The sequence below is a fragment of the Acomys minous genome (assembly GCF_964271855.1).
Source record: "Acomys minous genome assembly, chromosome: 15".
Lineage (NCBI taxonomy): Eukaryota > Metazoa > Chordata > Mammalia > Rodentia > Muridae > Acomys > Acomys minous.
The window spans coordinates 87,552,403-87,568,394 of record NC_140497.1 but is presented as its reverse complement, the minus strand read 5'-3'; the positions used below and the strand labels follow the sequence as shown (position 1 = coordinate 87,568,394).

Below are 15,992 nucleotides of genomic sequence, written 5' to 3'. Positions count from 1 at the left end.
AGCGACACCTGCGTCCAGCACAGGTGAGTGGGGAAGGCAGTCACACCTGCGTCCAGCACAGGTGAGTGGGGAAGGCAGTGACACCTGCGTCCAGCACAGGTGAGTAGGGAAGGCAGTCACACCTGCGCCCAGCACAGGTGAGTGGGGAAGGTAGCTACACCTGCGTCCAGCACAGGTGAGTGGGGAAGGCAGTGAGGTAGCTTCCTAAGATGGGGAGTTAGTTAACCTTCAGAACTGACTCACACTGCAACCAGGGTAACCTCAAGGACATTATCCTGAATCCAAAAAACAAGATATAAAAAGACAAATATTGTAGAATTGGCCCTATTTTAGGTACCCATAGTGGTCAAATTCATAGAAAATAGAATGGTGATTGCCAAGGGTTCGAGTGAAGGCAAATTGGGGAGTTAGGGTGCACGAACACATCTTTTTTTTTTTTTTAACACGGTTTCTCTGTGCAGCCCTGGCTGTCTCTGCCAACTGGGGTGGCCTTAAACACACAGAGATCCACCTGCCTCTGCCTCTGGTGTGCTGAGATTATAGACATGAGCCACTTCTACCCCCCCAGTACTAACATCTTTGTGGAAAGATGAAAATGTTTCAGCGGTGAGGGTAATGGTGATGGTTGCACAAAGAAGTGAATCTACTTGGTGCCACTGAACTGTGCGCCTAAAATGGCTAAGACGCTAAGTGTTACGTGACCTACATTTTACTAGAACTAAACACTCCAGCATGGCACCCAATACGAAAGAGGGTAAATATAAGGGAATTTGAGGGGCTGGAACTAAGCAGGCTGTTGTGTCCACTCTGTCTAGGTTACTCTTGCTCCCTTCAGGAGTATAAGTCTCAGAAAGATTTGGAGCCATCGCTGGGAGGCTTGGGGCTTCACCCCAAGAGCACACTTCCTGTTCTCACTGTCCCTATGCACCTATCACCTCAGGCCCCACATCTAGGAGGAGTGGAGTAGCAGGAGCAACTGCACCACCAAGCGGCCTTGGGACAAATGTCCATGTAGTCCATGACTGGCAGTGATGCTTAGGCTCAAAGCCCCACCCAGCAATGACTCCATGCTCAAAGTAATCTACAGAACACTCCATTCACAAGTGAACAACCCCAAACTCAGTGAGCCGTACACACAGGGACAGAAGGGGGACTAAGGAGATTGGTCACAAACATGTATCAAGGATTAAAAAGGTATTTTTATTTTATGTGTGTGGGCACGCATGTATGCAGTGTCCAAACAGAGGGCAGAGCAGGCTGTCAGACCACCTCCCCTAACCCCGCACCCCCGGAGTTGGAGTCATGGACAGTTGTGAGCTGCCACGTGTCTGCTGGGAGCTAAACTTGCAAAGGTAGCACACACACCGGGCTATCCCTCCAGCCCTATATTAAAGATTTCTAATTAATGGCTGGCTCAAAATGTTCCCACAGACCAGCACTAGATTTCATACTTCCGGCCAGTTTCCTTCTGCCGTTTGGCAGTTACAGAAAACAGAGGCTAAATGAAGGAGTAAGCGACTCAACGTTACTGAGCCAGTGAGTCTCAGAGGGCCTGAGACGTTGTGTTGCTGAGCTGTCACATTTAGCTACTATCACTCTGTCCTCTCCAGCAAGGCCTCAACGCTGATTCTTTGGGAAAGGTCTCACTCTATGCTTCCTCCGGCTGACGCACGTGCTAAGGAACCCACCGGTCACTGCGCTCCCTGACTCTAAAATGATCTCAATACATGTACTATTCTCCGAGCCTAAATGAAACAAGACACCATTTTTTTAGGCTAAGAAGAAACTTCTAGCTCTTTTAAAATTCTGTATATTTTATATAAAAATGTACTATAGAGTAGTAGAACAAATGGTCACATTTAGGTCATCTTATTTATTTATTTATTTATTTATTTTATTTTAATTAATTTTTTTTTTTTTGAGACAGGGTTTCTCTGTATAGTCCCGGCTGCCCCTGACTCACTTTGTAGACTAGGCTGGCCACAAACTCACAGTGATCCGCCTGCCTCTGCCTCCAGAATGCTGGGATTAAAGGTGTGCGCCACCACCATCACCGCCTGGCTTAAGTCATCTCATTTAATGTGCCCCAATTTCCCCCCAGGGCGCCTCTCCACAGGACTGAGCGATCTGCTGATCCCCAGGGTTGGTGACCCCCCCACCCCCATCCTTCTGTAAGGTCGTCAGCAGCTTTTGCTGACGGGATGTCAGCTTCCTTCTCCAGACACTGGAGAGAGGGGATGTACCCCGGGGGTTTGACAATAGGAGGGCGTTGGGTCTGCCAGGCCACCCCCTAAGGCTGCAAGGGCCTTCAGCCAACTGAAACAAATATTAACTTGGAAGAACGTTAGGGACAGGCTCCAACTCTCTGAGTATAATGGACAAGGAAGGGGAAGCCAGGGTCACAGCAGAGCTGGGCTCTGAGCCAACAGCCAAAGATACGTCCACCCCCTCTCAAGAAGTTTTTCAGGCCATGTTCTCAAGAAAGAAAGAAAAAAAATCAGCTTCTTTGAAACCATCAGCGGTTTATATACACATACACACACACACACACACACACACACACACACACACACACACACACACACGAGCTCCTAAAACAAACCTATTTATAGTGCTGTTGTTGTGTCTACTTTGTTAAAACACACACACACACCCCAAACAAATACCAGCTCACTCAACCTGTGTCACCGGCAGCACGGAATGCTTACTGAGTCACAGACCAGCTTCTCCCCCATCCAATGTCACCTCCATTAAGCCCCAGCTGTCCTGGAACTCACTCTATAGACCAGGCTGGCCTTGAACTCACAGAACTCCTCCCTCCTCCATCTCCTGAGTGCTGCGATCAAAGGCTGCCGACACCACCACCTGCCAGGCTAGCCCTAGCACCTTACAATGGGGGCTAGAGTGCGTGAATCCCAAAGACTGAGACAGGAGGAGACAGGAGCCCGTGTGGTGCGTGTGGTGCTTACGGAGTTCTCCTTCAACTGCAGCCCCTCCCCGTTGGGAAGGGATGACCTTCGCTTGGAGTTTCTGTTTGGGGTGGAAGCGATGGCCCCAACCTTCTTCTTCACTGTGAGCACCTCACAGCTGGCTTGGTCCTCGTTGTACGTGCTCTTCCCAGCATTGATAACCCTGGAGAAGAAGCCAGAGAAAAGTGGATCAGATGGTGTTTCGGAGAAGCGGACTGCTCAGTCTCTGTCTCCAGGGTAGCCAAGGAGAGACGGCACAGCTGGCATCAAAATACTTGATGCAGTGGGCCCGTGGTCTCTGGGTTTCATGTCCCGGATAAACAGAGCTGTTGAGAGTTGCATTAACACCCCTGACGCACTTGCAAAGGGAGTTAGTTACTCCGAGCAAGCGCAGTTCCCCTCTGCAGGCGTCTGCTGGATGCGGTGACCCCATGCCGCCCCCTAGTCAAAAGACAGGGAGCAACGGCTCCTTCAGGACAGCTTGGAGCCTGGACTGTTTGGTAATTACAACACAGACAGATAGGGTGGCTGGGGGAATTCTGTTCCATTGTGCCAAGGGAAAAGGACAAAGTCACTATCCATCTTATCAAAGAACATGGCATCGATTTACAGCACACGGTGAAGTCCAAGGGAGAGCCACACCGCACCAGTCCCCTTCTCACTGTTACACACAAGCCAGGGACTGGATCAAAGGTGTGGGTGGGGTCAAGAGTGTCCTTAGCTCTGTCTCTTATCTTTGCTCTTTGTCTTGGACAATGAAGACATTCCATAAAGTGCTGTAGTGTATGGGCAAGGCTTTGGTGTAGTTTCTAATGCCAGAAGAATCAGAATGTTTCAGGAAAACATGCTCCACCAATCATGTGCCTTTGCCTAAGTCCAGGTACCTCCATTTCCTGAAAAAAAGAGCACTCCTTGACCACATGTACGTACGCACGCACGCACGCCACAACAACACCGAAAAGGAAAGCAGATTGAGATCTGAGTGCTACGTGTTCTCAGGCAGAGGATCTGAAGCAATCATCTGCCTCCAGGCATGGAGGTGTTTCACACATTTTTACACTCTGTTTTTATTATTTTCAGTGTCTAAGTACTTTTTAAAAATGCAATAATTAAAGAGTTCACTCCCTGTGGCTCTCTTTTGAGCCATATCCACCCTTGGATGTGAACCACTGTCCTCTGCCTGTCAGTCTCACACACCACACCATTTCTAATTGTGTAGACGTTTTCTTTATTAAACAACCTGCAGTTTCACCTCACAGGAAGTACATTTCCATCCATCCATGTAAACAGAAACAGGTACCTCTGTCATAACATGCTTTTTATCTTCTCCTGAATTGATAAGTATCATTTGATTTTTTTTTTTTATGACCATTTTGGGGGTTAGTGAGATGGCTCAGTTGTCGTGGACTGCCTCAGTTGGGTATAGGTCCTTGGGAACGGGGGTTCTTGAAGCATCAGTGGGCAAAAGATAGGCGAGTGACAAACAGAAACAACCCACCGATGCTTCGAGAACCCCCGTTCCCAAGGACCTATACCCGACTGAGACGGTCCATAACACTCAGTGGGTAAAACCATCTGCCACATACCTAATGATCTAGGTTTGAAGAAGAAAATAACACTGCCATTCGTGATTACCATGTCAGTCGCCTGCCATGTACTCTAGTCCAATGCCTCATATTAACCAAATCTACTTCACTGTTCTTATTGGTGCTGCTACAAAATTTCATTTCAGCTACTTTTATAAGCAAAAATCTACTTTCACTCATCTCACATACTGCCGTATTTTTTTTTTTAATTAAAACAATTTCAAGTCAAAATGTGCTTATAACACTTCAAAATCATGTTCTGGAGGGTGATAAGGACATGAGGTCAAGTGGGTCTTACAGTTTAGTCCACCTGGTGTGGAGAGGTTGGGAGAAAGAGGGGGATGTCTTATCCTCACTCCTTCTCCTCTGAGGAAGAGGCCGTTTAGGATCCAAGTGCTGAGGTTACCCACAGGGTGATGATTAGCCAAGCCACACTGACGGCCAGAACTCAGCAACTGAACATCCAATGGCAAAATTGGGATAAGGGTTGAGGTCTATTCTGACCCTCACCTCAACTCTTTCCCTCCACACCACAGTGACATCAGACAGTCCGTGGTGTCAAGCCAAGCTGGGCTGAGGGAAAGTCAGAGTAGGCCTGCTTTGGTCTAATACTGAGAGGAATGGCAGCTTTCCTTCCTGCTTCTCTGACTACAGACATTTCTGAGAAAGACCCCAGGGAAGCAGGAGGCACAGGCAGCTCAGATTTGACCAGGCAACAGAAATTCATTCCTGTGTGGCCCCAGCTATCTCATGGGGTGGAAATGCATCTGAGGCTCAGGACAGACAGGTTTGCTAGGTGCATGCTTCTGATGTCTGACCTTTGAGAAACAAGCCAGGCAAGTAGGAGAAAGAGGCAGAAAATAGTCTGTCTCCTCAGTCACTGGTAATGACTTGCCAAGCAGTGTGTCATTTACTGAAAGGCAATGCTATCCCACCACGATTTCCCAAAACAGCACCTTTCCCAGACATGGCTGAAAGGGAAGTCCAACTGTGAAGCCAGCTCATGACGAGAAGTCCCTCACAGCATCTTCTGAGGAGGGTCTCTGCTACTGTTCCCAGAACTCGGTGCCACTCGGCCATTAGTGCCTAACCTTGTGCTGTAGTCATCTTTTGTTGTTTTGCTTTAAAATAGCAACAGCAAACGCATTGCAGATCTTCAATAGCTCCCTGCAAGGCTGACTCATCAGCCACTGCTGGCTTCCAGGAGTCCATAAAACTACTATAATTACTTAAATCATGAAATGGAAATCACCATCCCCTTAAAAGCAGTCTTCTGTCTCCCTTTGTGGGTGTTAAGTTCTTAAGCTGACCTGGTTTTGCCAAGAGGTCCCTAAAATCTTGTGCTATACACGAGATATCTAGGATCCTGGATGGCCATCACCAACACAAGGTCACACAGTTAAATATACAGCAGAGCTGTGAACACACTTGCGAGCCCCGTGCTCTTTCTTGGCCCAGGCTCTCAGACTGTTATTTTCCTATTGTGCATCTATTCCTGGTGGTACACGGTTCAGAGGTCCACACTACACTGACTCATCAGAGCTGGAGAGCTGTGAAAGAGCAATTACTGGTGACCTTACTTTGGCATTTCATGTTGAATCAGCTTGTGAATAACCCAGAGAGATGCTAAAAAGTCAGAAATGTCAATAAGATGAGAAGACTGCAATACTGTCCTTGTCAGACACTTCAGTATTACCCAGTTGATAAAGGACTGACCAACCAACCAACCAAGCAACCAGCCAGCCAGCCAGCCAGCCAACCAACCAACCAACCAACCAACTAGCCAGTCAGCCAGCCAACCAACCAACCAACCAACCAACCAGCCAGTCAGCCAGCCAACCAACCAACCAACCAGCCAGCCAGCCAGCCAGCCAACCAACCAAGCAACCAGCCAGCCAGCCAGCCAACCAACCAACCAACCAAGCAACCAGCCAGCCAGGCAACCAACCAACCAACCAGGCAACCAACCAACTAAGCAACCAACCAGGCAACCAACCAACTAGGCAACCAACCAACCAAACAGCCAGCCAACCAACTAACCAACAAACCAGCCAACCAGCCAGCCAGCCAGGCAACCAACCAACCAACCAGGCAACCAACTAACCAACCAACCAATGAACCTTTTCTTTCTTTAAAAGATTAAAAACAACACCTACAACAACACTTTATTTTAGTGTGTGAATGTTTCTGCCTTCCTGATAAAGTGTACAGGTGCATGAAGAGGCCAGAAGGGGTCATCGGATCCCACAGAAGCAGAGTTTAGGTGGTTGTGACCCACCATGTGTGCCAGGAATTGAACCTGGGTCCTCTGGAAGAGCAACAGCTGCTGAGCCATCGCTCCAGCTCTCCTCCTCTCCAGCGCTGTTGGGGGTCGATTCCAGGGCCGTGTGTTTTTACCATTGAACTTCACTTCCATCCCTAAATCTCCTAGCTCCCATTATTTCACACTCAATATTTCACACAGGTTTAGTAGAAAGACTTGATTCTTTTCAATTTACTTTGGTCCTAAAAAATTTCAATGTCTATCAACTTAAAACACTGTATTTTCTTCTCCAAAGGCAAATGCCTATCTGTCAAAAGAAAAGAGAACTAGATACCACCAAAACAGTGATTCTCAACCATTTTAATGCTGCCACCCTTTAATACAGATCCCCCCATGTTGTGGTGACCCCCAAACATAAAATTATTTTGTTGCTACTTCATAACTGTAATTTTGCTACTGTTATGAATAGCAATTGTAAATATCTGATATGCCAAAGCAGTTACGACCCACAGGTTGAGAACACTGCAAGTCTAAAAGTAAACGGGAGGAAAATCTTAGCTTCCCAAGCCTAGGAACAGCTCAGCTTGTGTTAGCTGCAAGTATGTGAACACACAAATGGCCAGTCTGCCCCGAATAAAGCCAGGACACACCTGAGGTCGAAAGCACATTCCCTGTCTGCACATTATGCTGATTTTGAACATCTGAATAATAAAATGCCAGTGGGCAGTAATTACCATACTTTTGGTGAACGCTCTTTTCCAATCTCTTACAAAGAAGGCAAACATCTTCTGTGAAACTAAACCGCGAGCAATAAATTGTGGGTGCTGTGAGCGTGGGCTCTCTCAGGAACAGCACACAGAACGGGTACTACTACTGAGTGAATGTAAGAGTCGGGGAGAAATTGCCTCTGCTGCTCACTTCCTGGCGAGGAAAATGGCGTATCTGTGGAGACCTGTCCGTGTACCAGAGAGCCGTCAGCAGTTCACATGGAGTGACCAACTCTTTTGCATCCTCTGGTCAACTCTGTGAGGCGGTTACAGCTCCGGCCTTTCAGAAGGGGGCAGTGCAGAGTGAGTGGCAGGGTGCTTGTAAGGCATTGCTGCACTTCATGAGTTAAATAAACCCTGAGTTACTAAGACGTGTGTGCACAGGAGGATTTTACTCACCGAAAGAACTGGGTGATTTTTAAGTAAAGAGTTCAAATTCTGAAAGGAAGGAGGGAAAAACAGGATGAAGGAGAATTGCTGTCTGTTCCATACAGAAAGTTTACAACCACTTTTTTTTTAAGCACTTAGAAGAACAAGCTGCAGAATTGATTTTGTTTTTAAAGGAAGTTTAAAGCCCCGGGTAGCTACATTCAATGATTGCACTTCTCATCAGGCAGAAATTAATTCCTCTGTGAGAGGTAGAAGTCTTTGTACAGGACATCAGCTGAAGCAGGGGACACACACTGCTGATTCATACATAACTGAGAGGCAGCCTGAAAACTGCTGTCCAGGGAAATGCAACCATCGGTGGGAGATCAGATATAGCTGTTTATTACAAACAGTCTCTTCTCTAGGTAACCTGGAGACCCATGTTTTCTGACGCTCTCTGAAGAGATGACTGAGCACCCCAACAGGCTATGGCTGGAGGACACCGTGATCCTCAGTTCTGAGCTCCCCAGAGGGATGATCCACTCCCGTTCCAGGGTGCTGGCCAGTTTTGCTTTGACCAGAAACCTGATTAATCCCTTGATAACAACTCTCAGTGAAACAGGGGGTAGCCAATGGGATGCAACTCCCTCAGGATTGACACTAGCCCCTAAATGGCCACTGAGGAGCAGGGCAGGGACCAGAAGTCCACTCCAGCACTGCAGTGAACGGTAATGACATTTTACCCAAAGGAAAAGGGCAGCACCAAGGGAAGCTTCTGTGATGGGAGGTAGGCTCTTACATTTCAGAAGGCTTAAGCACTGCATTGGGAAGGGGCAAACCTGCTGAAGGCAGAATACACACTCTGTGGTAGAGTCTTCCTCCAGTGATCCACCTCATATCTTCCAGCCCCAGACTATGGCTGTGGCTAATGACTGGATGTGGACAATCATGGGGCTCCAAACCAACACCCAGCCTATGGATGAGCTACAGTTAAAAAAAAATGCCCACAAAGTAGAGTTTTTAGTTTGTACCCTATATTTAACATTTGGGATATTAACATTAAAATGTTCATATTGCAGCTTCTCCTGAAAATGACTGTGTCTGCCTGCATCCACTCACACACTATATAACAACAATCAGACAACTGTGAGAGGAGGTTGTTCCTAAGAGATTGGACAAGTCCTTGCTAGTTTATGACAGACCTTCCTGTGTTGACCATTACTCATTAAATGGGCAGCCTGGCCCCATGGGCATCTGAATCTGTAATCCTGATGTCACAGCCCCCGTGACTATATGAAAACAGGACAATGGTAAGAGATGGACACGGAGACTAGAAAAACTGCCAACACTTACTGCAGGGCTGGGGTGATAGCTCAACTGATAAAATCTTTGCCTTATAAGTACAGGAGGAACATGAGCCATACCCTTAAAGGCCATATACAAATAGCTGGGTATAGCTGCAAGCGGCGATGCACAGCTTTAATCCCAGGAGCAGGCAGACCTCTGTGAGTTCGAGGCCAGCCAGACTAGCCTACTAGGAACATCGAAGGCCAGTGAGAGGCCTTATCTCAAAAAGCAATATATGATGGTGCCTGAAAATGACACACTGAATGCTGTTCTTTGGCCTCCACACATGTGGAGACACAAATCTGAGGGTACTGGTGCACATCCCTGTGGCACTCTGGAAGCCAAACAGGATTATAAATTGTAAGCCAGCTTAGCAACGCAGGGAGGCTCTGCCAAACTGGAGGAAGAAAACCTAGGTAGGATAGGTCAGGAGGTCAGCACATAGCAACTGGCCATTAAGGAGCCACAGTCATCTCCAGAAGATGTGGTATCTCAGCCGAAACAGAACATCACAACCCAAAGAAACAGATGCTGGATGCAGGCCAGATAGGAGGGGACAAACCCTGGGCATATGGAGGACTCTCTTCCTGGTTCATAGGTGACAATACTCTTGCTATATATAACCTTATATGGCAGAAGGGACAGAGAAAAAGAGAACAGGTTTTTAACCCTATGCTATCCCACTTATAGGAATTCCACCCTCACCTCCGGAGACCCCGGTTCTAACAGTGTCCCACTGGGGTTAGGTTTCAATGTGCGAGGGGCACACACGCATTCAGCCCTCTGAACCTTTTCAGAAAACACTGCAAATTTTCTCAGACTGGCGCTAGAGTTGACACTAGAGCTGTGTGTCCCAGAAGTCCGAAGAACGCAGATGAGAGCAAGTGATAAAAGAGCTACGGAAAGTGTCACCGATGGTGTGGGTTCGGAATGCAGTCCTACTGCATGACGAGGGAACCGATACTTAAGAGAAAAGTTAAAGGAGGTGTCCCTCGGGCAGAGGAGCAAACTGCGAAAACGGCGTGAGATGAAGCTTCTACCAGGTAGCCAGGGTGTGAGCTAAGTCTAGGCTGCAACAACAGGTGTGGTGAGGAAGATTTGCATCTCAGAACTAGAACGTACAACACTCCAGGACCCTACAGAGTCTCATGGGAGCACATGAGGACTGCTTAACCAAAGGCTTGCTGGGCCAACAGTGGCTCTGGGAAAGCAATGCTAGAAGCCTCACAGTAGATGACGGTGGATGGCAACAGAAGCAAAGATGCTGGGCAAGGGGACTTTTTTGCCATGAGCCAAGCACTGGCTGAGGGTGGAGGGAAGAGAAGGTGTTCAGAGGTGGCGAATGACCTGAGAAGACCTGGAAAGTCGGGCAGATATGGTCACAGGGAAGGGAACACTAAGGATGACTCCCAGGTTCCAAAATGGCAAAATGGATACACAGTATTCTAGGTTTTTTTCTGGTTTTGTTTTGTTTTGTTTTGTGGTGGTTGTTGCTGTGATTAAAAGAAAAAAAAATACTGACCAAAACCATCTTAGGGAAGAAGGAGTTTGTTTCATCATATGTTTCCAGGTCAAAGTCCATCACTGAGGAAAAGTTAGGGCCAGAACTTAAGCAGGAGCTGAGGCAGGAACCATGGCGGGGAGGCTGCACTGTGGCTTGCACTCAGGCTCGCTGTCAGCTATTTTTCTTACATAGCCCAGGTTCAACTGCCTAGGGATGGTGCCACTCTCTGTGGGCTGGGCCCTCCTTCGTGAATTAGCAATCAAGACAATCAATGTGATCCTAGGCATGACCAATGGACCAATAGGGAGGAGGTAATTCCACAGTTGAGGCCCCTCTTCCCAGGGTGTCTACTTGACAGCCAAGATCACAATGGGGTGCTCAGATCATGAAAGGAAAGAGGAAGGTGCAGTGAGCGAGGCTCAGGGGTGCAAAGTGCTACAAGATGAGATTATGAAAGTAGCTTTAGGTCAATGAACACAATGTCCTAAGATACCGGAAATGGCACAGGCAGTGTTAGCCAGGTCCAGCTTACCCAGGGTCCACTGCTACCTGTGGGACAAATATGGATCAGTTTCTATGTGGTCTGCGAGCTAAGAATTTATTTTATTTTTAATACTCTAAAGAGAAAACAAAATCAGGACACTTGTAAAGCAAACAAAATTCCGACTTCATGTGCATAGACAACATTTTATTGGAACACCTCCACACCTGTTCACTGACCCACTGTCTGTGGCAGGCTTTTGTCAGAACAGACTCAGCCTGCCAAGCTACTTACTACAGGAGGTCTCAGAGGAAGTGAGCGCTGGCTCCTGAACTTTACCCGTTAGGCCGTATTCTCTGTTTGCTCTGAAACTGTCTTTTGAAGACGAGAAAACAGTCAAACACCAACAATATCACACAACTGCACCAACAAGCAGGCAGCGAGACAGTGGGTGGTGTCGGTTTGGGTGGAGCTTAGCCTGCACCCTGACTGACTGGTAACTAAGAGTGAGAGAACTTTGCCACAGGATTCTAGGGGCGGGGGAGGGATACTTTTAGTTTTTATTATATTCATCAGAAAAATTAAGTGACTAGAACTTAAAATAAGAAACTAACACACACTGAAGATCAGGAGACATGATGTGTGTAGACTTCACATAGACTGAAAAAAAAAACGCACACACATGAGGAGAAATGATGTGTGTAGACCTCATATAGACTGAAACAACACACACACACACACACACACACACACACACACACGGCGACATGATATATGTAGATCTCACATAGACTGAAACCAGTATTTTCTTCTTCACCTTAATTGTTTAGAAATAAACTAAACACTACAAAGTTGCCTTCAGTGTTTCCTTTCAATAATCTTCATGATAAGGTATTAATACCATCAATGTCTAACTTCTGTACTTAAGGGGAGAAGTTTCATGCATGGTTAAATGTTAGAGCAACTCTGGGGTAGAGAGGACATGGGGCCTTTCCAAAAGGTTCTGAGGTTTCCAAATTAATATACAAATAAAATCTTTTTGGGAGATTAAGGACAATGTTACTCACGATAGTTACTAGTTTCCACTGAGAATTTTTTGTTTTGTCTCGAGACAGGATTTCCTCTGTGTAGCTTTGGCTGTCCTGGACTCAATCTGTAGACCAACCTGGCTGGCCTCAAACTCACAGAGATCTGCCTGCCTCTGGTTCCCAGAGTTCTGGGATTAAAAGTATGTGCCACCACCCATTGGGAATTTTTTAAAAAGGCAATGTTTTATATATATGTATCTCCCTTTGTCAGAGAATGATTTTTAAAAAACCAGATTGAACCTTGAAACTAGTAAAATATGAAATCAAAAGATAAAAGCCTGTAATCTCAACAGACATCAAGTCATATACATCACTCTAGTTTGCTTTTCTGTTGCTGGCATACAGTGTAGACCAAAAGCAACTTGGGGGGCGGGGAGGGTTTGTTTCTGTTCATGCTTTACAGCCCATCGTTTAGGGAAGCCAGTGCAAGAACTCAAAGCAGGAACCTGGAGGCAGGAGCAGAAGCAGAGACCACTGAAGAGCACCAGGGACTGACTTCCGCTACCCCTTTTTTTACACAGCCCAGGCTCACCTGCCTAAGGATGGCACCGCCCACAGTGGGCTGGGCCTTCCTCCAATCAATGAGCAATAAAGACAATGCTCAACAGACGCGTCCACAGGCCAGTCCTGGGGGAGCTAATTCTTCAGCGGAGAGTCTGTTTCCCTAGGCATATCTAGGTTTGTGTTAAAGGACAAGAACCAACACCCCCTCTTTATCTCTCCAGCTCCCTCCATCCGGGATCATACTCAGGGTTAGCCATGCCAGGCGGCTGCTCTATCAGTGAGCTACAACCCAAGCTGAGAAATACGTAATTCTTCTTGAAAAAAAAAATTATTTTGAACAATCATCATGCAAGGTGTTGGGTTTCACTTTGGTTTTTTTTTTTTTTTTTTTTTTTTGTCACTGGCAATATATGTTATTCTGGTTTATGTTGATATTACATTAGTCACTATAATCTTTTTCTTTTATTTTCTTCTTTTTTTTTACATATATATTAAGGATTAAACCTAGGGTATTAACCATGGGGGTGTGTGAAGGTAAGTGCTCAGCCACACAGATGCGCCAGCAGCCTTGCGGTATGACACAGGTCCCACAGGGATATGGCTAGCTCATGTGTTCTACTTCTAATGTTTTGAGGAACCTTCATACTGATTGTTATCATGGCTGTATAGCTTACACTCCACCAACAGGACATAGGAATCATCCTTCCCAACAGCTTTGCCATACCATTTTTTTTTTTTTTGGCATATTCTTAAAAAATCCCATATATAACCTTGGATAAATCTTGTTTGTTGTTAGTCTTGTTGTTGACTAAAGAAATTATTAACTATCTGTTAATTTTTTTTCCATAAATATTGTAGGGAAATACAGAGGCAGTGACCTGCAGCATTATTTGGCAGCAAGAAAAGGTGGAATTGGGTATGTTGCTTGGAGTTCTCCCATCTAAGAACTAGCCAGGCCTGACCTTGCTTAGCTTCCAAGATTAGATAAGATCAAATGTGTTCAAGGTGTTTGGCTTGAATTTCTTAATCCTTGCTTAAGAAAATAACCTTAATGAGCTGGGGAGGTGGCTCACTTGGTAAAGTGCTCGTTGGATAAACATTAGGAACCCAGTTTGGATCCCAGGCACTTTTAATTCCAGGACTCGGGAGGTGGGGATGGAGAGCTGGGTGTGGTGGGGTGGGGAGTAGGGTGAGCATCTCTGGGGACTGCTGGCCAGCAAGCTGAACTGAGATCTAAGCCTGAGAGAGATTTTATCTTAAAAAAAAAAAAAAAGCCAAGACAGATGGTTTCTAAGAAAGGACACCAGAATTTGACCACTGGCTTCACGATTCATGTCGCACATGGATCGTGGGCGCACATGTGAGCATGTACATGCGCAGAGGCCACACTCTAAACAGCACAGCTAGGCGCACAGGTGTGCATGCGCACTCGCAGAGGCCACGCCCTCTAAACCCAGAGCACAGAAGAAGCCTGGCTTTGACGGGAACATGTGAGGTGTTCTGAATAAGAAAGGTAAAAGCAAAGGGAGTGGAGACAGACTGCCTGCCTGGGTTTGAGTCCCTGCCTGTCACTTGATAGCTGAGTGACCTTCAGCAAAAGTTCCTTTACCTCGGCCCCCAAGCCTCAGTTTCTCATCAGTAAGATGGAGACGAAACAAAAGTGTTCTCGTTATAAGGAAGTAGCTAGAAAACAGCTACTTTAACCGCTTTCCCTGACTGGCTTGGTTAAAGTTTATGACCTTTGGAGTGGGAAGAAGGCTGTCACCACTCAGTGCACAAAATAATGCAAGGGAAAGACGCCGGACGAGCCATTCTACATTTTCTAATAGTGGCTGTGAGCAAGGTAATTCCAACGGCTGAAGAGAGACGGAGAAGTCAAAGAAAGGCGTTTTCTGACATTAGGAATCTAAAGCAAAGCAATAGACTCCCTTTACTGGGACTCATGGCGGTGGCACTATGTTCGCAGCAGGTGGCTTGTCACCTCTCAGAGACTCCCAGCCTCTAAAACTCTTCCCCCAATGGTTGAGTCTGTCTCCCGTATCATCCTCACCCCCGCCAATACTTAATCTAAAACCTAAATTGCTTTCAGAACGAAGATGATTTTCCAAATGACACTGATTCCTATCACTTCCCTGAGGAAATTCTCTGGTTCCTAGTGAGCCATATTTAACATAGGACAGGGCTCAAGAAATTAGAAACTTGTTGAATCAAACTCCTCTCCAACTAGACCTTTCTGTGGGGGTGTAAAGACTGAATGTCCCGAGAGACGGTTCCCTGGAGCTTTGAGTTTGGCTTGCTTCTCTTCTTCCTAAACAAACTTTCCCTGGGAGAGTATCTCTTCTCCCCGGGCTTAGTTTGGGATTCAAACACTGAGTACTGGCAAGCAGTGCAGCCAAGTTCTCATCTATGGGGTGGATCTCAGGGGTGTCTGGACTGCCCGTCCAAATGCCTTCATGATACCTTCATCATTACAACATCCAAGCTGCTTACGCCTGTGCTAGCTTTCTTGTCTTTCTTGTGTCTACCTCACAGGTCAAACACAGCCTGCTTCTGATGCTCCTGCACAGGGCATCAAGATATTCCTGCATTCCTAGCTGCTCTGCATTCCCAGCTCCCTCACTTGTGCCACATCTACCGTCTCAGCCTGCGGATTCTGCCTCCTTCTTGTGACTTACCTCACGCAGTTCCCACACCTGGCTGAGTCCCCTCATCACACCCTCCGGGCACTGACGCCTGTACTTGCCGACCTGTTGCTACCTTCCTTGTGTGACCATACTGACCTTTCTCAACCACGAATGTTCCCATGTCTCTCTCAGCCTCACTTCCATTAAATGGGCTGCTGATGACTTTAGGTCATGATTAAAACTCCTTCATTTGCCACATAACGATCTTCCTAACTGGGGCCCTCTCTTTCCCTACCTGGTCTGATCACACAAATTAGCCCTGGCCATAGCAGACTGCCTGTGGTTTAAGGACAGCATCCTGCTGTCCCGAGGATTCTGTGTCATCTGCCCTTTGCTCTGTGTATGCTGATCTTGTCTGTGAGTGCATGCTGTCTGCTAGAGCTCGGACACAGACTATTCTCTGCTCCCTAGAGGCCCAGTACCTTGATTG

The 15,992-nt window shown here is 46.7% G+C and overlaps 1 protein-coding gene across 1 annotated transcript in view; it reads right to left on the bottom strand.

Annotated features, from left to right (window-relative positions):
* PPM1H (protein phosphatase, Mg2+/Mn2+ dependent 1H) overlaps positions 1–15,992 on the bottom strand; it is a 246,490-nt gene that overhangs the window by 147,859 nt on the left and 82,639 nt on the right. Inside the window, exon 2 of the mRNA XM_084759003.1 lies at positions 2,970–3,132. Coding sequence (XP_084615129.1) covers positions 2,970–3,132 — 163 coding nt within the window. The remainder of the gene's footprint in view (positions 1–2,969; positions 3,133–15,992) is intronic.